Source organism: Stegastes partitus, unplaced genomic scaffold, assembly GCF_000690725.1.
Source record: "Stegastes partitus isolate 25-593 unplaced genomic scaffold, Stegastes_partitus-1.0.2 Scaffold34, whole genome shotgun sequence".
Taxonomy (NCBI): Eukaryota; Metazoa; Chordata; class Actinopteri; family Pomacentridae; genus Stegastes; species Stegastes partitus.
In genome coordinates, this window is record NW_007577765.1 from 1,094,088 (window position 1) to 1,117,481 (window position 23,394).

General features: G+C 42.6%; 1 protein-coding gene across 1 annotated transcript in view; it reads left to right on the plus strand.

Moving 5' to 3' along the window:
- Positions 1–21,713, plus strand: part of znf704 (zinc finger protein 704) — a 55,849-nt gene extending 34,136 nt beyond the window's left edge. Inside the window, exons 3-9 of the mRNA XM_008301166.1 lie at positions 7,857–7,960; positions 9,358–9,635; positions 13,481–13,581; positions 13,996–14,290; positions 16,638–16,772; positions 16,862–16,953; positions 19,094–21,713. Of these exons, the coding sequence (XP_008299388.1) occupies positions 7,857–7,960; positions 9,358–9,635; positions 13,481–13,581; positions 13,996–14,290; positions 16,638–16,772; positions 16,862–16,953; positions 19,094–19,208 (1,120 nt within the window). The 3' untranslated portion in view covers positions 19,209–21,713. The remainder of the gene's footprint in view (positions 1–7,856; positions 7,961–9,357; positions 9,636–13,480; positions 13,582–13,995; positions 14,291–16,637; positions 16,773–16,861; positions 16,954–19,093) is intronic.
- The last annotated feature ends 1,681 nt before the right edge of the window (positions 21,714–23,394 follow it).

Here is a 23,394-nt window from a genome sequence, read left to right on the forward strand (position 1 = left end):
TGTGTGTGTGTGTGTGTGTGTGTGTGTGTGTGTGTGTGTGGAGACTGACCTTGGCCCATTTAGTTTGAAGGAGTTTGGAAAAGGGAGTTTGTTAAAAAGATTACGAATTTTAAACGGTGCACGGCACTGTTGCTTCATGTGAAACATCAACCGTTGTGTATCCGAACCTGTCAAGAGTGCGACCCGAGGTAATTTTATTCGCTGCGGCCAGACGTTTCCCCTCATTAGCTTTAAATGGAGGAATGTGGAGTTGTATCTGCGCCTAAATGGTATTACAGGATAAGAAGCAAAAATGTCTCAGGAGTTGTCGGCCTGACTTCTGCAGGCTGCATCCTGTCACCTGTCACATGGTTCTAACTCTAAGGTAGAAGGTGTGACTGACAGTGGGAGTGTCTGGGTATGTTAAGTAGGGCAGCATTTTCTTCTGTTGATTATTCTCTCGTTATTTTTTCAATTGATTGATCACGTGATTTATAAAATGTTGGAGTTTTAAAATTTTTTATTTTATTTTATTCCCTTTTTGCACTGTGTGAAAATTTCATTGATTTATTTCTGCTGTTCCATCTCTCTCTCTTTACATATATATATATATATTATTTCATGTGTGTTTTATTCCTTATTCTCGTTTATCTTATTGTTATTGTTTCGGTGTGGAACTGGTGAACGACACATTTCACTGCGCCTTATACCAACTGGGTTTATGACCAATAGAAGACCTTGAACCTTGAAGTCCATCACTGTTTGTAAATATCCAGCAGCACATCTTCAAATGTCTTGTTTTGTCCACAACGTAAAGATATTCAATTTACTGTCATAGATGAGTAAAGAAACAAGAAAATGTTCAACTTATAGACATTTTTTGGTATTAAAAGATTGACTTTTTGTTAATTTTTTTTTTTTTTTTTAAAGTTACTCAAACTGAACATTAATCTATTATCTAAATACTATGTGATTAATTTAGTAGTTGACAACTAATTCAGTAATCATTGCAGGGTTAAGTCTGTTGTCTTTACTGTAAACTACTGTGTCCTTGTGCTCCACTTGCTGCTGAGATGCTTGAAGCTCCTCCCAGGTGTGAGTGAATGTAATTCATTTAATAAGTGCTCGGTGGAGTGTTGCAGGTCGGGATGCAAATGACTTGTAAAACTTCCGTTTTTGACAAATAGAATGTCTGTTTAATTGCCTGTTAATTAAAACTATTCATCTATTCCACTGCAGAGTCATATAGCAGCATTTATCGAAAGCGTTCAGATAAAACTGTTGAACTAGTGAAAAGCGATCTACATTCCTCTACCTTGTTTTTCTTTCCTGAACATCCGACTAAATTTTAAAAGGTGATGAAAAACAAGAAGCCGGGCCCACATGCCGTCGTCTCCCCTCTACCTGTCCAACCAACGGTAACATGAACCCCTGTTTTTCTCTCTCTATCCCTGCCCAGTGTTTTGCTTGAAACTGGACACTGCCTGTCCCCCATAATGGTGGCGACTTGACTTCACACATTCACACTCGTGACCCGGCCTTCTGTCTCGCCTGTTCTCACGCAGGCCCCTTTTGTTTGGTTGGATTTACTTGTAGTGCCTATAAAGAGTCGGCACATCTGGCCAGGGAAGCGCACACTGTCGTCCGTTGGCAGGTTGGCAAACAGCCACGTCTCCCACCAAACTCATCCCAAACCCTGAAGAGGGAGCTGTTGTTTTACTTGTATCTCCACAGCCGTCCACAGAGGGTTAATCCCACCTACCATCCCCGCTTCTGATTTTAACTCTTTTGGCTTCTAATTTCAGTCATTTTCAACATGTGTTCATAATTTTCTCAGCAGCCAGTTCAGGATCTACCCGTCTTCTTTATCTTTGAGAGGTCCTGAAGCTTTTGAATGGCTCAGTAACAAATGGCTGAAATCTTTTACTCTTTTGCTTGTTGTCTCAGACTCGTGTCAACCAGGATAGATTTGCCACAGTGCAAATTCTTAGCCGTTTTGTCTTTTAATTTCAAGACAGAAAATTAAAAAAGGTTAGAAAATGATTTATTGAAACAGATAAAGCCACACTAAGTCCATTTTAGTTTCAAGCTTCTGCACATCCAGTCACTTATTTTCCTGTCAGAGTGGGAGAGGTTCGGTAAACTCGACCATCTTCAACCCGATCAGAGGTTTAATTAGCCAGATTCACTTGTGTGCAGAAAGTTGCGTCCATCTGCTACATCACTGGATTGTCTTTGGAGCGGAAATGTTCAGTTAAATAATGAATTTATCGCTCGACAGGAAATTAATCTGCACTAATTTGCTTATTAGTTAATTGTTTGTCATAAATTTCAAAGCCAAACTGCTAAATATTCTCCAGTTCCAGCCTCTCGTATGGGACCGTTCGCTGCTGTCCTTTGTCTCATGCGTTAGTATGCAGGATCTGTTTGAGCTTTTGATTGTTAGAAAAACAAAACAACTAATCTGACGGCGATACTGTTTTCTGACATTCACCAGACCAAAAATAATTAAATTTACTAATCAAGGAAGTAATTGGCAGATTTTCATTAATGGAAAAAATATCAGTATGCACAGCCCCGGTGGTTTTATCTTTGGTGTTGTCTTTTCCTTTGTAATTGAAAAGTTGTTTTCCAAAGTGTGTAAAAGAGCATTTGACTGTGAAGCTGAGAGCAGGAAGAGGAAAACAACAGTTTAACTAGTTTGGTGCCTTTAAAAGCAAGTGTTGCAACGTACCTGTAAATTCATCTTATGATCACAGATTTGTCTAGAGGGGAGCAATACCTGTTTGCATTTTTGAAAGAAAGGCAGCTGAAAATCAGATACAGATAATTGTGATGCTACGTGAACAGAATGTACAGTCGTTACTTGATAATCCGACACTAAATGTAAAACCTTCTTTTATGTCAGATTGTCAAGACGGAGGTGGAGATACAAGGAGGGCTTGATGCTGGAAGGCTCATTTGTTGTTAATTATTGTTCATAGTTGTTATAATAACTAGTAGGGCTGGTCCCAATAGCACTTTCTGGGCTCAATTAATGATGAATATCTGAATATTCAGCGCAGTCGGGGTGACACTTCCACCCGGCAGGAGCACTCCGACGGGGTGGAAGTGGCCGGAACGCACAAGCAGTACTTGGCTGCTGATGCTAGTTTAGGATAGTGGTCACACTTCTGTTTCCACCATCACCACCACTGCTGCCACCATCCATGTTTACTTCCATAAACACTGAGCACGCTGCGTGTGACGTCGTCGTGTCCTCTTCTGCGCATGCGGAGCACTTTTGGGTCGTATGAAGTTCACACAGCAGATCACATACAAGTCGCATTTAATTGGAAATGTGAACGAACTCGCAAAAAAAATCGGATTTCACAAAAAAATCTGAATTGAGCATTAAGTCCTGCAGTCTGAACGTAGCCAATCTGTCAGATTGTTCAGTCAGATAATACGCCGTTATCCTGAACCTATATCAGAACATGTTCCCAAGCCTTTACGCATTTTCCAGAATGCTTCAAACAATTGCAAATACATTGTTTTTTCATTTACATGTACAGTTTCAAAGCATCTGTCTTTGTAATGGTGTATAGAATGTCATGTTGGAGTTGGAATCCAAGGCTGTCGGTATGTTATTTTTAATGGGTTTCATTTGTTTTTCCTAGAAACCTGTCGGATAGCAAGGTTTTCAGATTGTTAAGGGTCGGATTATTGAGTCACAACTGTATGTTAATTAAAGACTGCGGGGGCTTTTTTTCAGGTCATTTAAGTGTAACCATGGCAGTCTTTTAAGGTATTTGCATCTAAATTGATATGTTTGTTTGACCCCTGAAGATAAACTCATTTTCCATTTATGGATAGCCAGCAGCAAGGTGGAATTACCCGGACCCATCCCATGTCATCTGCGTCGGTAAACAAGCTCTTTACTTTCTCTTTAGTTTTCTGTCGATGAAGCTGTACGTCCAGGATAATGCGCCTTTTAGGAACCCTCGGGGGTTTGATACGGGAGATGTTTTATTGCAAATAGGTGAAGTAAGAATATTAAAACACACACACACACGGCAACACACAAACATGCCAACATATGAAACTCATTTCTCCGAATTCACTTACCCATCCATTAAGCATCCCACCATGTCTCCTGTGTCACATGGATCATGCGTTTGAACATGTCTGCACACACACACACACACATGCTCTCAGTGTGCGTTAATTACGGCCATAATAAGCACTTGGACGGAAACTAAGTTTGATAAGACCACTAATGACAAATGCGATTTGGGAAATTCCCCTTTCCCGCTCTCTGTTCCTCTCCATCTCATACATCACATCTTAATTATTAGTCTTCCTAATGTGTTTTCCTGAGATTTACTCTTTCATATTTCAAGATAGACAAATCTCCCAGTAATTATTGTCTGTCACTGTTGCCACGGAGATAGAATATCTATGGTCACATGATGGCCTCCCAAGGTGACCAGGAAGTGGTTTTACGGCGGGGCAGAATGGGGGGGGGTTATGGGTAATAGTGGCAGTTGTGCGTGCAGCTTCTTTTCTTGATTTATGTGCAGCCTGTAATGACATCATATTCAACAGCAGAAAGGGTAATAAATTAGACATCAGCTAATGGAGGCTGCAGCTCTTTCTTTGTTAGCTAACGGTCCCCTCTCTTCTCACATCTCTCTTTTTGCCGGTGAAGTAAATATACTTTTAATAGCGCGGACATTAACTCTGAAGCATCATTTATTTACAGTGATGCTATTGAACAGCTTAAGAGTTTCTACAACTTGAACAGCATCGCAAAGTTACAGCACATGACTCCGATCGTGGTTTAAATGGTATAAAGTATAATATGTTTTGTTGTTTTTTTTTACACTTTTGTGGTCTAGTCATGTTTCTAGTTGAGTATAACTAAATATAAGTTACCTCTGTCCACCTCCGTGTCGTTTTTTTAGGCAGTGACATGAATTTTAATTTGATTTTTAGAGAATTTTCGAGTGCATTTGTCATGTTTGTGAGAATTGGCAGTAATGCAATAAATCCATTCAGTGGATGTCTTTCAAATTGTGAACAGTTGACCCTGTTCAGAGTCAATTTTATGAAAATGATACAGTCCAAAAATAACCCTTCAAAAGTCTGCTTTCGTTTAGAAAAGAACTCTGGAAATCCCCCTTCAGCCCTGTTCACTTTTTTAACTTGTAGTTGCCAACAGAGGCTCTCAGTTCTCTCTTGACATTTGTGGCCAAAAATAAAACCTCTACTAACGGCATCTGGAGAAGCACAGAGTCCTGCTGTGGTCAACAAAAAAACCAAGTTTGCGCCGAGTTACACAGAAACATAAAGGCACCTGAGTGGAGACAGCGAGACATCAAGGATGCTCAGATCAATGCACGCCAAAGTTAATTAAGGTTTAGGTAGGTACTTCTCCCCAGACCACAGATGTAATGATTATTGTCTTGTAAACACACAGCGAGCCAAGAGCATCCCCAGGAAAGATCGGCCTTCTGATTGACTGTTTGAGCGTTTCCTCTGCTCGGTGAAGGATCTGTCAGTCGCTCATCACCGTGCAAACAAACTGCGGCTGCACTCTTCTTTAAGTAATAATGATAATAAAAAAACACTCCACCCTGCTTCTATAAAATATTTAGGAGAGGTGTCAACCATCCAAACATCGATCTTAAAATTTAGTTTCTCCCAGTTCAGCGGCCAACTACTTCCTTGTTTTTTTTTAACAGCCTTATTCCATTTTGGTATTTGTTTGGTGCTTAAAACCTAATACATAATAAACACTGGAATTTACTGCAGCTACACACAAAAGATGATTTTCAGACATTCCTCTTCACTTTTTTGCGTAGATAATTCTTTGTGTTGTCTTAAATTCACTTGTTTTTGGAGCATCTGGAATTTGGGGCTTTCTTTGTTTGTTTGTTTATTCTTTCTTTAGCTCAGTCAACTAAGGAGGGGAGCATCTGTGCCTCAAACCATTCTAAAAATAAATATTGGGAGTTGCATTTGGGCTTCGACGGAGCCACTGAACAAGTTTAGCGCTGTTCCTGAGCCTCCCCGGCGTCGCTCTTTGTTGTGCAGCACGCTGTGAGTCGTTTTCCGTTGTCGTCCGGGTGAAAGGGGCAGTGGAAGTCATCGCATGTCTCCAGCATCCTTATTAGTCTCCCAGTTCCTTATTGTGCTGGATGGAGCAGCAGACCAGACGGTGAACTGTACAGTGACCGAGGAGCTCAATAATAATTCAATTACTTCCTCTTTACTTTTAAATGTTTTTTTTTCTTTGGTTATTTGCAAGAACGAGGCCGTGCTGCTGTGACTCTGTGGTTACACCCAAAACCCTGTACAGTAGATCGCTTTCCTGTTTTGTATATTGTTTTTGATATTATATTTGGAGCATTTAAATTGCATGCAAAGCAAATATTCCTCTCGCTTTATTTATGCGAATGATCCTTGCCGTGTGCGCGTCAGCAACAATCAGCCGTTGGACAGTACAAATGTTTATTCAGTTTACCGCAATATTTGAAGTCCCATTCCTTACTCCCTCTCTTTCTTCTTCTTTTTTTCTTTTTCTTTTGCTGCTGTTCATGGAGTGAAGTCATACAGCCAAGGGCAACTGAATTTTTAAACATTTTCAGCACAAACAGGCATGTCTTTTACTCACTCTGAGCAAATCCACATCCGTCTGTTTATGCTCATCGACTTCTGATGCATACATGCTCGCTTTAACTCTTCATCTGACTGACTATATTGCATCCTACTGAATGCATTTAGCCAAAATTAGATAAAAATATTAACCACTGAAGGGCTACAGTAGGTTAAAGTTCTAAACAAGTGTTCATAAGAGAGAGTAAATGGTGCAATCATTTCACAGATTTTGCGTAACTTGTACAATCCCTTCACTACCACGTGGGAATGTGTTTGTGTTTTGACAGTTATGGGGAAAGATTGAGTTGTTTATTTCAACAGTTTGCTGCCTCTACTGTACGCGGACCAATTAACATGCAGGGTAACCTCGCCATTTGATCTCAGCGGCTGCGAAAACTGGGTGATTGCTGATGTCATGTTCTTCCGAGGCAGCGGGAGATTTCGTCATTGTTATAGAAATAACTTTGATCATTTGGCGTCCACACACCATCAAAGCCTTGCCTGCTCAGGGACAAAACACACACACACACAGCCTCACACACACTCCCTGTCACGTTAATAGTGAACATGCACCACAGGTACACTGTCAGTAATAAAGCTATTGATCACAGGGATTGTCTGTCTCTTAGGAATACATGCCAGAGGATTAAGACGCCTGTCTTCTAGTCCACGTTTTCTGCACACTAATTAGAAGAGACAAAAATATGTGTTGGGTGTGGTTATTGTGTCATATGGATTGTTAGTGTGCGTACTGTACAGTGTTGATGCTTTAGCGCTCTGTTACAAGACCCCTGTCAGTCCAGTCTGGTTTAGGTAGTAGTGTAGGTTTATTTTTGTTTTGTACTGCTGTGTTTCAGCTGCTAACTATTGATTTTTTCCAGTCGTGGCTAGGCGCTTACATCAGTCGCAAAGAACAAACACACAAAAAAAGCAAGCATAAAACTTCAATGTAATTAGCAGCTTATGTTGCAGTCATTGTAGGAGTATGCAAACCAGAAGGTCTGCTTTTTGTCTGAAAACATCTGGCTGAGTGAAGAAGGCAAGCGCTCACCATGTTCTGGAGCTAAATTCTTCTTATCTAACTTTAGTAGTGTGTGGTCACCGTGGCCTGAACATTGCACCTTTAGTTTTCCCTTTTGTCGTTAATTGCATCTTTCTATAAATAAAGGACGGATTTCTCAATGTGTTGAAGAACCTCTGTAAAGTTTTCTCCTTTTTCCGTTGTGTTTTGACAGACGGTCGGAGGAGGAAGTGGATATGGACAAGGTGACGGCTGCCATGGTGCTGACGAGTCTCTCCACCAGCCCGCTGGTCAGGAGTCCACCTGTCAAAGTCAGCGGTAAGTACCACGACTAGGAAATGACTGATGGAGTGAGAATGTCGTCCAGATGCAGCGGGCACCGGCAAACACAGAATGCTTTGAATAAATGTTTGGTTTTGATGCGTCAGCCCCTCTCTCCTGCTGCTAATAAAGCCAACATTTTATTAAAAACGAACACAAAAGAAGTTGCTCAGCCTAAGCCAAGAATTTGTATGCACTCTTGTAAACTGTCTTTTCATTCCCTCACAGCTGTTATCTTGTGAATGCATGTAGAAGCTTAGGTTGATAAATTACTGCCACCTGCTGTGCTGTAGGATTGTCTCATCAGTGCTGCAAATCCACCGAAAAGCACAATGAGTCTGGATCGCTGCCACTCGACAAAGTGGCGGAAATCCAAAGTGCCCCCGTAACTGCAATCACACGCAACCATTTAAATAGTCTGTGCAACCAACCGACCGGCCGGCCGTCCAACCGAGCAGACATGCAGCCAACCCTCCAACCACCAGGCACGAGTTGTCACGGTCACACAAGCGGTCAGATGTTAAATGTACATCATTTACATCATGCACACATGCACAAATTGGATTTTAAATACCAGTTGTACGGTGGTTGTCTTAATGTTGCCGTACACATGTCATAGCTGTGCATGTTTGACATCATACAATGTGCTTTTACATCAGTGCATTCTCATGCGTAGTGCACGGTTCAAGCTCAGCCATGGTTGACATTTTTCCTCATAAATATGACTGTTCCAATGAGCTGGTTGCCTTATCATATCATTTGCGCTTTAATCAACCATATTGTTTGCTTTTCTATACTACAAAACCAAACCCAAAGAGCTTCTTTTCTTGTTGCTGCTGAGCCACTTCCTCTTTTGTGTAAAACAATGTGCTGAGATAAAGAAAGAAGTCCGACAGGAGAGAGATGCCCCAGCAACAAGCAGCTTCACTAAACCAAAGTGGGTCTATTGCACTCACTCTGTCGCACAAATGCACTCTGATACACCTCAGACTCTCCAAAAGTTTCCCCCAGCCTGGATCTTCACAAACCGAAATGCCTTTTGTAGCTGATATTCAAAAGAAGCGTTCCTTTGATCTAAAAAAACAAGACCTTGGAAGTGTCTCAGTGGAATCACAGAACAGGAAGGTAACCTTTATTTTTTCTTGTGTCACAGTCAACAGTAGTTCAGGGAGGCTCTTTTATGTGAAGTGCAAATAAAGCTGTCGGAACTTAATTGAATGTCTTGATCTCATCCTTTTTTTTTTCGGTGGTTGTAGCGTCTACAAATATGACGGAGGAAGTTAGGTGTGTTGTCAGATTTAGTCTCATGCTCTACCTTTCCTCTCCTACCCTTCCTCTTATCCTACTGCCCCGCCCCTCTCTGTCTCTGCCGTCTCTGTTCGTTATCTCTTCAGAGGGTCTGAGTGGTTCGTGGAAGGACAACGGTTCAGCAGGACCCTTCACCCCGTCGAGCAACAGCTCCTCAGGGGGCTACTGGAGCTGGTCGGCTCCCAGCGACCAGTCCAACCCCTCCACACCTTCCCCGCCGCTCTCTGCCGACAGCTTCAAGCCCTTCCGTGTGCCCAGCCTGGGTGGGGTGGGTCCTGGCCCGGCGGGACCTGAAGACCCCAGTCTGGAGGAGCAGGACGGCAGCAGTCTGCTCTTTGATGAGCCAATCCCCCGCAAGCGCAAGGTGGGTTCTGTAAACCAGTTAAAAGGCTGGGATGCCAGTTCTACAAAATCAAGCACATACAGACTAGTTGCAGAACCTCTATTGTGTGACTGGGAAGCTATAATCTTATCTTAACTTATTTTTATCATTACACAGCTCCATACTGTGTCTAAGCAGGCTTATAGCAATTTTTTTTCCCAAGCGCTCTATTGTTTTGTTCATACTAAACGCATCGCTGCCATTTTCAGTTTTATCTTGTTGTTCCAAATGTTTTGACATGAAAAATACAATAAGCAAGATATTGCTTTGTGTGGATGGAAGGCAAAAGTGGAAAGAAAAAGATGCATTTTCAGATTAAACCAGCTTAGAATGGACAAAGTCTGAGTACCATTCAAAATAATAAACTTGCAGAATTATTTTTAAAAGCAGTTTCCTCTAAGGCCGCAAGGTCCAATTAATTTGGCCAGTTACCACTTAATCCTCAGAGAGAGGAAAAAAGAAGAAATGTGGTTTGTTGTCATGACCTTTTTGTTTCCCAGAAGCTTTAGAAATGGTCGCGGCGGTTCTTTAGCTACACTGCTTCTGATACATTCATGCATTAAACATAACAGCAGCGCTTCTATTGACAACGGGCAGATCTCATAATAAAAAAGGTTAGGAACTTGTCTTTGAGATGCTGCCACGTGTACGTGAGCAGCTTGATTTCCCTTCTTCTACATGCTGAAATATTAACCATGTACATTGTGGATGTATTTTCGATTCTGACTGAAAATGGGGAAGAAAAGGACACGCAACCTTTTGCTCCAGTGGTGCTTCTGTCTTTGCTGGCCAGAACACAGCGCACATCATTTTACTTTCATTTGTACACACCGCTGACAGCTCATCGCATCCACAGCTCACTGTCACTCATTATATTTTCACATGTATATTCTTGCTCTCTCTGTCTCCCTTTCTCTTGGTCTCTCTCTCTCCTCATCAGCTCTCCTCAGTCTGCTGACGGTATCATCCATCCATCCCTCTTTTCATTCTCTCTCCCTCGTGCTTCCCCCACTTCCTCTCGCCTGTGTTTTCCCCCCCCCCGTCTTCCCTCTCTCTTTATGTGTGCGTCCTCCCCAGACATTTGCCCTTCATAATTACTTCTCAGCCTTCACATTGCAGCCGCTCCACAACAGCAATAATGATTTTAATACCTGGTACAGAAAACTTAAAGATCCTGCCAGCCTCACGTGTCCTCTCAGAATCAATAAATACTCTTGGCCGAGCTCCGCGTCGGCACACTTTGCCGTATTAATTGGGGACTTATCACAAAGAAGGGCATGGAGGGGGAGAGATAGAAGGACCTCCAGTGGGAAAGAGGAGAAGGGATAAAGGTTATGGATGAAAAATTAAGAGACTGTCAGGAATTACTGGGGGGAACAAAGAAAGATTGGAACGTGGAGGGCATGAAAAAAACAGCTTCTCTCAAAGCTTGGACAGCAGCGTTGACTTAAACAAACACACGAGCTATATGTGCAGCAGCGCCAGGGTTTGACATGAAATTATCTACAGGCCCCCCCCTTCGTTTTTCTCTTGGCAACACAATACCGTTTGAAGCTCCCCATTTAATTAACAGTGAAATGCTTCTTTAAAGGGAATACCACACACTCTCACTCACTAACATACAAAATGAGCTTTTGTTACGCAAAGACAAAACAATGCACAGGGGACAGATGATTGTTGTGCGTGTCTCGGAAAGGAGGAGGACGATTTATAAAAAAAAAAAAAAAAAACATCTTGTCAAAATTAAATCAGCGCCTTAAACAATAGTTGGATAGACGGGCCTATAAGACCGTTTATGGTGGCTCAGAGGGGGGGAGCAGGAGGGCAGAAAGGAAGCTTATAGGGCTTTTTATTCCATGAAAACAATATACTGTCTCCCCAGGAAGCCGCTGGTGTAATTACAGTAGATAAACAGTACAGCAGGATAAAACATACAGGAGCACTGCCAGCATTGTGTTGGGGAAAGCTCCAGAGGAAGACGTTATAGTATGGCTATGTGTCCGTTTCACACATTCAAACTGTAGTAAACATGAAGCATGCGGTGCGAGAGTGTTTAAATCCAGTGGATGGTCACTTGTGAGTCGGTCAACAGGCACAACTGGCATTTTTAATAGCAGAACAACCACTAAAAACCCTGAAATATTGTAAGGTGACTGACATACATGTGGTACTCAGTAAACAAATTAGAATAAAGTAATAGCTGCGAGTGAATAAACAATATGTAGGATGTCTTGGTAGTGCAGAGGTTAACACACACTGTGAGCTCACATAATGGCAGCATCAGCTTTCTGAGAAAATCTGAAAAATCCCATCATAGGTCAACATATTTCAGCTGGTGTACATCATCTGTTCCTACTGTCTGTATGTCATGGTTGAACAGCATGTTACTGGTGAAGAATATGGACAACACCAACATCTAAACTGACCTATGCAGTCTAATGTGCTGCAGTTGAGTAGTTAGCCACCTAACCTGTTCATGTAGTCTCTCATTCAACAAGTCATGGTTTAAGACAAGGCACGTCTTCATTTTTGTAGGTTTGATGCATCGTTTTTTATCAGGAAAGCTAATGTGGTTGTTGATCAAAGTGTTGGAGTTCTTGTGTTGCTCAGTGTGAATAGAATGAATGCCAGTGTCGCAGCTATAGGCAGAGTTTTATTTGCCGTCTACGGTGTTCTTTTGAATTACTGCAAAACTAGACAGTGCCATCATGTTAAAGCAGAACACAGGGAAGGTCATCTGCAAAAGCAATACATATGCTGCACCAGATAAATGCAATTTAATTTTAGTTGGATTTAGTAGTTCTCAGAAATATGAGAAATTCTTACATCTGCAGTAGTTTTCTTTATTTAATTCGCAAGATTTTATCATACAAGTGACAGGTTGACACTATGGCTTCAGAATAGTTGGAATATAATAATAAATAATAATACATTTATTGTGTAGAGGGCTTTTTAAGTTACTCAAAGTCGCTTAACAGGGGAGAAGATAAAAACAGGAACAAAACAAGTTGAATACAAAGCAGATAAAATCACAAAGTGTAGAGGGCAGGTAAAAATAAAAAAATAAAAACGTAAAACAGTTAAACATTAAAAGCGCTCTTAAAAAAGGTGAGTTTTTAAAAGGGACTTGAATGTGTGGAGGTCATTCATAAACATTCATAAATAACCACCGGAGCCGAGACTGGAGCTGTAAAACAGAGGGACGTTTCTGATCATTGTGATTTCTGCACATCATTACGACCTTCAGTATTTGTGGCTTTTGTATTTATATAATATAATTTCAATTATCTCGCTTAACTTACAGAAAAATAAAGTCACACCTTGACAAAGAGAACACATTTGCAGCCAAGTATTAATGTGACAACTGAAGCGAGTCATCAGTGTATCCAGTGTTTATACTGTCCCTGCTGGTGCCACTAAATCTACCTTTTCATTTCTGACACTCCCTACAGAGTCATTAATGATGTGGCTACACAGATCCTAATCTCGTCCCTTTAGAAAAAATCATTTAGTAGCTAAGAATATGACATGCTCTTTAATTTCGAGTTACGTACTGATAGTTGAACCACCTTGGAGAGACGTAACCACATGAATCCCGTTCTCCTGTAATCTCGTGTTGAGCTCGGGGAATTTATCTCCACGCTTTGTAGTGTCAGTGATGATGTTGGCAGATAAGGAAGGTGACATCCTCAAAGGTGAGAAATTTGCTTGGTAATGATTTCTTGTTGTTTACCGTGCAGCTGTGAAGGAAGGCTGGTTCTTTGAAGTCCGTATCAGAACATCAGCGAAACACTAAACTGTCGTCTGTTGTGTTTTTTTCCCCACAGAACTCCATGAAGGTGATGTTCAAGTGCCTGTGGAAGAACTGTGGCAAGGTGCTGAGTACCGCTGCTGGCATTCAGAGACACATCCGCACCATCCACCTGGGGTAAAACGCCAACACACATACTCACACAGCTCATAGCTACAGTCCACTCAGAGCCTGTAAAGCAGCTCTGCCACTTCAGTCCTGACTCCCTCCAGCCCGCTTCAGTGTCAAAACAACAGATTAATGGCTTATGGATTATTAGCGCAGTGGCACGTTCTGCTCGGGTTGTAAGGGGGGAGGTGACAGGTGAAGGGAAAATGAGCGAGGCGGAGAACAATGATATTGGATGGATCAGACCTTTATAGTGCCATTTAAGTGGAGATTGACGCTAATGTTGAAGCGTGGCAAGGGTCGGGCGTGATTGCATTGACACCATTTGTGTCGCACTTCGCATGGATAATCAGCAGTCACAGGGTAGCGCCTCTTCAGCTTCCTCCGTCCGTCACCCCTCACCGTCTGAATCCTCTTTTCCAGGCGCAACTGTGACTCAGACTGCAGCGACGGCGAGGAGGACTTCTACTACACAGAGATCAAGCTCAACACCGACTCGGTGGCCGACGGGCTCAGCAGCCTTTCCCCCGTGTCGCCCTCCGTCCTCTCTCCCCCACCTCCTCCCCCGTCTCCTCTCCCTTCTCTCAGCCAGCTGCCGGACTCCCACAGACCCCAGCAGCCCTCTGACACCAAGGAGCCTCATGCCGGCGGTACCACCCCGCTCAGCCGCTCTGCGCCCAGCGCTCTCTACCTCATCCACACGGACCACGCCTATCAGGTGAGCAGCTCGATCCCAACCTCCACACTCACCAACTCTGAGACACATTCCCGCTAGATGTTTGAGGGTTCATAGGGCACTCCTTGAAATACTTGGAAAAATGTCAACCCTGGGGTGTTATTGGAGGATATTTCAAGATATTTTTACTTTTGTGTTGCAAATCAAGATTAATGACGTTGCCATATACGGTAACTTGCCCGTCTACAGTTAAAAAAAGAGAAGTTATAATAAATAAAAGAAAAAGTAGCAAACTGCAAAAAAACATTCATTTAGAAATATTTTAGTTCGAGGTAATGATACTTACCGTAATTTTCGGACTATTGAGCGCACCTGAATATATTACCACTAACTTTCAAAAGGGAAAAAATTTTTTTTTTAACTTTTAATTAAATACGTACCGGTAACCATACCATGGCTGGTTAAAAAAATAAAAAATGCAGTCACCTACTAGGTAAAGTCATTGATCGCTATCTTCATCTTCCTCCTGCGCACTAAAACCACTAAAGTCGTGAATCGAACAGCCTCAGAATTCGTTCGTCACACACTTCCTCAGTCTCTCTTTTGTTTTCGCTCTCAATGTCACTTTCGTCTCGAGGCCAATTTGTAAAAATTGTAAAAATCCATAAATCAGCCGCATCATTGTTTAAGCCACAGTGTTCAAAGTGTGTGAAAAAAGTAGTGACTTATAGTCCGGAAATTGCAGTACACAACCACTAACAAAGTATTTATAAAGTGCTTGGTAAGTTCATTTAGTCACATTTTTCTTGGGGTAGTGGTTTTGGCACTACTCTCAAAAAATAAATCAAAGTGGAGTTCAATGCAAACCAGCAACAAAGCGTTTCTAAAGTGCCTGGAGCATTTGTTAAGTGGCATTTTTCGTAAGGTACTGATATTGGCACTCATATAGAAACTAAATCAAATTGCACGTGGATCTTCAACATCAAGGAGAGGCACAGGGCGGACATATTGAACGTCAAAGGAAGTTACCAAATATGGTCACATGCCCCATAAAGGGTTGAGGTTATCCCACAAACCATCAAGTGCATGAGTGCTCTGATGATTTTCAATGCTTCTGCGCAGCGTTTCTGTGAGTCCACATGTCTGTAGACGTTCCTGAGGGACTTGCCCTAATTCATAGCAAAATTGGTGACATATATACACGCGGTTATCCTGCCCCCTACAAAATGTACACAAACCAAGCATGACTGTAGGGAAGAAATTCACCAGGGAGTTCATCTGTAAGTGACAACATCTGGCTGCCCGCTGTTGCGTTTATTTATTGCGTGTTTGTAGGATTCTTCATTAGTTTGCTAAAATGTATAAGCACAAACATCGGACTGCAAGTACTAATTCCCTTCTACTAACGCCTGTCATAGTCGTGTTCCTCCTTTTTTACCATTTCGACCCTCAAGAACTCAAACAGTTCAGCTGTGATGTCAGATAGGTCTAGTGCTGAGGCCTGAGGGTGGAGATTGGACCATAAACACACACTCAACATGTTTATTCATTCATTCAACCTTTATTTAAACGCCGAGTACACACCTACATGTTGGAGTCTATGAGGCTACATGTTGGCGAACAGACACACAATAGCAGATTCGCCAGGCCAAACACACAACAGCCACATATCGTGAATCAGGCCGTTCATTATGCTGATGATGCTGCGCAGTGTTTATAAACACATTAATGATGTCACACAGGCTTGTGGTTCCTCACTCCCGTTAGCAGCTGTGCTAACAGTTGTGCTATATCAACACACAGCAGCAGCAGAGAGGAATAATTAATTAGAGGTAGAAAAATGACACAATCACACACATTACACAACTGTTTTCTGCCTTCACCCTGAGTCAGCTGGGATAGACTCCAGCCCCCCGTGACCCTAGTGACCCTAGTATAGATAATGGATGGATGTATGTAAAATAACTACCAATGTCTATGTTACTAGCTCTTTATTACTATTTTTACATCCCTGTATCTGATATTAATGTCATGTTTCACCTACAAAATATGTATTAATGCGTCCTATCAAAAAAGACTTGTTCCTGCTTGTCCTTACATAAAACCTGTTTGCACCACCCTGTACCTGTTTTTCTTTTCAGCCTCGTCAAAACAAGATAATAATCTATTTCATGTGAAACACAATTTGCAATAAAAGAAAAAAAGGCAAGTGAAAGAGAGCAAGACAATACAGCTATTAAAAACACATCACAGGGAACAAAAGGATTTACAAGTCAGGGTTTGGCGAATTGAAATGATTAGTAGGAATAACAATAACAGAAATAATAGATTTTCCACTTTCCATTTTGGATGGAAGCATAAAAACAAGGTGTTTGACTTGTGCCTCCAGGCCACGGCTCCGGTGTCCATCCCGTCCAGCTGCAGTAACTCGGCCGGCTCGGCCTCCACCAGCTTCACTCCCACCAACAGCTCCAGTTTTAGCATCTCCTGGCAGTCGCCTCCCGTCACCTTCACCGGGACCACGGTGAGGAAACACTCAAGGCAGAGCGATTTATTCACACAAGTCGATCCTTTCCTGGGTTTCACCATCACACTTCTGTCGTCCCTCTCCAGGTGTCTCCCAGTAAAAGCCAGGGATTCGGTGAACAGCGCTCCCAGACCATCGCTGTGCTTTCATCCCCTCCCAGAGCCACCACTGCCCTCAGGTACTGGACCCTCACTGCTCACTGAGTCTTATCTGACATTTTGCCTGTTAGCTCTAATTAAAGACTGAACAATATGAATATCAGATACAACCAAGAAACATTATCTGCATCTAATGTAATTTTCTAGTTGTGCTAAGCCTTCCTGGGTTCATGTCACCTCATGTGGTGACGGGGAGAAAAAAAAAATGGAATATTGACTCTCACAAATCAGCTCGATGGCTCCCTAATTAAAAACGGGTCACGATTAGTCAGCTCAGTTCAGGCTCTGATCTTCCTGATCGACATCAATAAGGAACCGCTCTGTATCTGTGTGTTATCTCCCACATTAGGTCACGGATGATCATTCTTGGACTTAATCAGAGCTTAACTGATCTATTAGGAGACAGTAATGGTAATCCATATTGAAGTGTCATTGTTGTCTGCAGATGAAGGTTTAGCAATTAGAGAAGCTTTTGTTCCTGTGGAGCAGGAGGGCAGTGCTTCAATGCTGAGTTAAACATTTCCAGAAATACACTTGTTTGCTTTTGTGGGACCTGTAGGACCGACTGGTGTCACTCTAATGTCTGTACAGTAAATAAGAAGCTAGCTAGTTGGGTTTGGTTGGACTGGAAATAGCTTTCTGTAAAGGTATTGATCTCATCTTGCGCCCAACAAGAGATTACTGAAAATACAGCTGCTCGTCTTAGCTGGGCTTCAGTCTCCCATGAAAGTAATCTAACGAGTTTGAAGTCATGTGGAATAAGTTTTAAAGAGTCCATATTGTGCACAGTGACTGGTTTATGGTTTTATTTTTGGGGTTTGTTTACTTCCTTTAATGTTCAAAAAAGGCATCATTTTTGTACATTGAGGAGCTGCTGTGTTCTCCCCCGTGTCTGAAACGCTTCATTTTAGCTCCTGTCTTCTGATTGGTCAGCTGGCCCAATGAGATTTTTTTTTTTTTTTAGCAGAAGCAGCTCTAGTGAGGAAGTGCAGGTGGACTGCGAAGGAAGCTGCTCATTCTCTGTTTGACAATGTGCCAAAGTAGCTCCTAGACGGATCGCAAAACTCATTGTTAAGATCATATCTGGGCTGTTGAGTCAGGGGCCGAATCATTTTTTCAGATCAGGAAAAAAAAAAAAAAGAGCAGACAGATACTGCCACGACCGTCACTGTCAACTGCTTTTAATATGCCCCATTCATAAGAAAATACAACGGCTTTGTGTCTCATCACTACAACTCTGCGTTTAGATTTAGGGAATTATCAGGCATGGAGGCGTTTCAGTGTCGTTTGATGGTCTGTTTGTTTGTCTGTGAGCAGAAATCATCTCGATCATTTCCGATAAAACTGAGAGACAGTGTATCCACGTTGGCGGAGGACTGCTCTCTCCAAGGATGCTTCTGATTACTAGTTATTTTGTTTCACTTGGTTTAAACTTGGGGCTGCAAGGTGGCTTGGTGGTTAGCAGCAAGAAGGTCGCTGGTTCGCATCCCGGTGAGGACACCGGGATCTTTCTGCGTGGAGTTTGCACGTTCTCCCCGTGCAGCGTGGGTTCTCTCCAGGTTCTCCGGCTTCCTCCCACAAGGTCCAAAAACATGTTGAGGTTAATTGGTGATTCTAAATTGTCCGTAGGTGTGAATGTGAGTGTGCTTGGTTGTCTGTCTCTAAGTGTGGCCCTGTGATAGACTGGTGACCTGTCAGCTGGGATAGACTCCAGCCCCCCATGACCCTAGTGAGGATTAAGTGGTGTATAGATAATGGATGGATGGTTTAAACTTAAACTTTGTGATTAATGTGAGGATAACATACTGAACAGTGCGTGGAGAGCTGAACAACTCATGGATCAACTATGGTCCATTATATCACAAGACATTATTCAGATGTCTTACATAGACAAGTTATGTTGAGAGTTTAAATGGGGCATTTCAACCAGCAGTGTGTTCTCTATGGGAGAAGATAACTGTCTTAGGTGTCGACTTTGTAACCTTGGAGGCCTTTAAACTGCACAATCCCTAAAAAGCATAATACGACCTCGTTAAAGTTAATCTCTAACACAGGTTTTACTATGTAGGAATGTTGTTTAGCCACAGGGTTGGAGTGTTACGTCCAGCCACGGTGTTCTGCTCATTATATTGTTAATAATTCTCCATCTCTCCTCTGCAGTCGGAAGGTGCGCGGCGAGGGGAAGAAGTGCCGCAAGGTGTACGGGATGGAGAACCGCGACATGTGGTGCACCGCCTGCCGCTGGAAAAAGGCCTGTCAGAGATTCACCGACTGATCGCGCCAGCGCAACGGCCCGCCACACCAACAGGCGCTGCAGTTTTTTTTTTTCGCCAGAGAAAATGCGGAAGTGGGGCATCGATTTGCATGCGTTTGGTTTTCTTCAGCTCAAAGTCACAACTGTCCGTCAAGCTCTGGCTCTGCCTCCTCCTCGTTCTCGCTCCTCGCAGCTCCACTGAACCATTCCAGCCGCGGAAGCAACCGAAGGACGGCAGAGTCACCTTTTACATCGCCGTCCAGGATTCCCAGTACATTCCCTTCATTCCCAGTTTTGGGGGGATAAAAACCCCCCAGTGCAGCTAAACAGTGTAAAAGAAAAAAAAAAATAGATCTAAAGATTTCTGCAGTTTTTTATGTTGAGTTCAGTGTTGCATCTTTCTATGTTTTGTACAGCTCTGGTTTTTAAATGGAAAGTCTAGTCAAAGAAGGGGTCCAGAAAAAAGGCCAAAAGCTTTTTTTTGTGTGTGTTTCGTCGAAAGATTTAAAAAGAAAAAAACAAAAACAAATCTTCACTTTTTTATCCAAAAAGAAGAACGGGCCTCTTTGCTGAAGTGTTTGAAGAACTTTATGAAAAAGCACGGAGGCAAAGGCTCGCAGTTTTTGTTCTTCCTTCAACTTGTTCATCTATTTGTTTTATTTCTGGACCTTTTGAGGTGATTTTTTTTTTATATCGCCACCATCACGGCCTCTCCTGGTCCCTCAACCCTCCTGACAGCCCCGAGGGGAATGTACGGCAGAGCCAGGAAGGGCTGGCTGACAGGCAGAAAGAAAGAAGGAGAGACACACACAAGGTGAATGATCAATGCAAAAAAGACACAATTTACAGTCAGGGAAAGTAGATGGACCATACCGGTGGATTTACCACAGCACCCAACACAGACACAGGTATTCCCACAGAATCAAAGCAGAAAATTCTGTCACTTTTTATCCAGTTGAGTCGTTTTCTTTGTTTCATCAGGGATGTGATTCTAAAGAAAGCAAAAACCAGCAGCTTAAACTTGTGGTTATACTGTATGCAGCACTATCTCAACAGCTTCTCTCTTTCATCACACATGACAACTTTGCAACCAAAAACTCCTTTATGTCGTTCTCTTATGTTTTTGGTTTTTGTTAAGGTGCCATGTTTAGTGTTGTTGATGTAGTGTTTTGTTTTTTCTTTCTTTTCTTTTTTTTTTTTGGTGAAACCAAGACTGTTTACCTACCTGCTAAACAAAGTGTTTAAAGACCTTCCTGACAGCACTGGAAGCGTGAAGTCAGCCGCATGTGATGCCATAAAAAAGATCCTTCACCACTTACAGAGAGACACACTGCCCTCCTCCTGATCCAACTCTTACACTGTCCTAAAGGGAGCAGAACAACTTTGTGTTTACGTATCTTAATGATCTGTCAACCGAAGGGGGAGGGCCAAAAACCAAAAGTGAGGCACTTGCACTGTATTTGTGTAACGGAGAACTTGGTGCATTTGTGTTTAGTTTTAGAAAGTTTAAAAATGTTTCTATCTTCCACGATGTCCTCTTTAACTTACCTGGGTACTATAAAAAGTGGAACATATATGAGCTCACCCAGATGTAGCTACTCCTCCGTTTGAAATTGTGTTTTGGAGAAGTGGCGGGGGAGTCGTAAGCACTTGATTAGGTCACTCCTTTGTTGTTAAACGTGCACTGCACATGTCACTCACTCGGCAACATGCTAGAAGAGAAGTCCTTGTGATCGGCACGTAAACCTTGTTACTGATGAGTGTAAAAAGGATGCGGTTTTCTGATTTGTCATTTGAATTTCTGCCTCCTCGTCGGCTTAATGGCAGGAAACGAAATCACAAAGGCCAAATAGTTTACACATGTGGACCAAGTCTGTCGTCACCCGAGGCTTATTACAATGTTCTGAAACTGAAAGAAATGTGTTCCAAGTGAAGACCAGCGTGTCTCCCAACAGGCACCGTGTTCTTTTGTTTCTGCATTTACTCTGCATTTCGTGGCGTTTGTTTGCATGCGTGCTTCGTCGGCGTTCCCTGTCACACGCACTCACACAGCAGATTTATTTCAAACCAACACCAGCTAATAAACTCACAAGCTCGCCCATTTTAAATATAAAGTACTTCCGTACGCAAGAATCGTAGCTCTTTTACGTTTGCTCAGCTGTTTCTTGTCTATTCTTTTAGTTTCTTCCTGTATATATGTAGTTGTTTTTTTTTTTTTTCTTGACCAGTTCTTTTGGTCGTTACATCTGCCACCTTATGAACACGACAGGTCTGAGTGTGACGTTTGCGTGAGGAAATAATGTACTGTTGAACCTGTCAGGCTTCTGTTGTTCTGAGTCTAGGGATAGCCTCACAGTCACTCTTTGTGCTTCTTCTGTGTCATTACATTGATGTTTCAGTAAGAAATATTTAGATGATCTCCAAACTGATTTGCCCTTGTACTATGTGAACATATTATTGTTTAAGAAAAGACAAATCTATATAAGAAAAAGATTTAAATTCAAAGCAAAAAAACAAAAAACAAAAGAAAGACGTTCATTTGGCTGTTTTTGTTTAATTCTTTTCTCATATACATATATATATATAGATATATATACACACACACATATGACTATATATATTCTGTTTATGACTTTTGTTTTCATGTTCTGCTGAAGGAGATTCACGTGGCCATTCAGAGTGTAGGAGGAAACCCCGGCACATTTTTCATTACAGACTAAGCTTGTTATGCTCTTTTCAGCGAGTGTGACCCGCACGCTCCCGCCTGGAGCTCCTTCACGTCACGCTTCCCGCTGCCGGCGCTGCTTAGGGGTCGAAAACCACAGTTGATTAAAACCTTTATCTTATTTCCAATTCTCCTCTCTGTGTCACGCAGACTCGCCTGCAATTAGTTTGATTGACGTCTCGGTGTGTTTGCGCCCGTGTGTGTGTGTGTGTGTGTGTGTGTGTGTGTGTGTGAGAACGTGAAGGAGCCCCAGGCGAAAGTATGCGGGCAGCGACTGGAGCACGGCGCCCCTTCCTCCTCCTCCTCCTCCTCCTCTTACCCCTGCCCCCCAAAGCATCACTATGGTTCCTCCTGAGGAGCTACACACCTTTTACCAAACGGCCTGTGGCGTTTCCCTGTCAGGCCGCGCGCAGGTCGAGCCCAACTCCTGACAAACCAACACCCCGCGGTTACAGCATGTTTTTGTTGTTGAAGCCTTCAGCGGCTGATGCTGTTTGTTGCTCCGTGCCCTTCCCGCTGCCCTCCCCCTCCATCACTGCGGTGCTTCATGTTTGTGTTGGGAACCATTCTCCTCCATCGATGGCAGCCAATCAGATCCAGTCAGGGCTCCGTCCAGGAACAAGTCCCGGCTTTTAGTTTCAGATCATTCAGAGGTGCTGGCAAGACTGGATACTTCAAGCGGCAGCATTTCAGGGCAGCTAATTTTACTAGAAGTTCTCTCTGGATTCTTATTCTCCGTCAGCGTTGATCAAATGGCTGATAGACAGATTTAGCCAAGATAAGCTAATCTCTCATTATGGTTTGATCCAAATGACCTCTAAAGGATATTTGCTGCCATATTTCTTAAACCATCTCCTCGCAGATCAGTGAGGAACTCTGGGATTTGTTTGTGGACTGTGGCCCGGCCTGCGTCGCCGTGCTGACAACGTCATTCACTGCCGGCGGCACAAAGATGGCCTTTAGCATGGAGGTGCTTTCAGAGACACTCGGCCCAGGTCTGTGTCTGCACTCTGTCCATGCCGGTGCTGTGGCCTCGGCGGGACGGGGAGAAATGGAGGTGCTATAAAACCCCACCCGACCCCATGCAGTGCTGTTTGTCCCGTTGTGTCCTCTGATCATATTAACTCCGTTTTGTACACATTGTTAATGCTGTAGAACATGAAAATAAAAAACACCCTGCCTCAAGTCTACCAAGTGTCCAGACACGAGTTAGTGAGTGGGTCGCCCCCGAAACACCTCTGTCTCTCTCTCCTGGTTCATCAATGTTGAAGGTTTTACTTTCGGTGTACTGATTAGTCCTAGAAATCAGTTCATTAGAGTTTAAAAATATGTAGAAACTGTATTCAGAAGTAGCAGTCTTAATTCAAGGACTGTTTACTTGCTTTTAATGGAGCTTTTGATCCACGTCTTCATCAGCAGATTCAGCCGTATGAGCTAAAATCTACACAATCTTGATTATTTATTCATAAACAACACCAATAT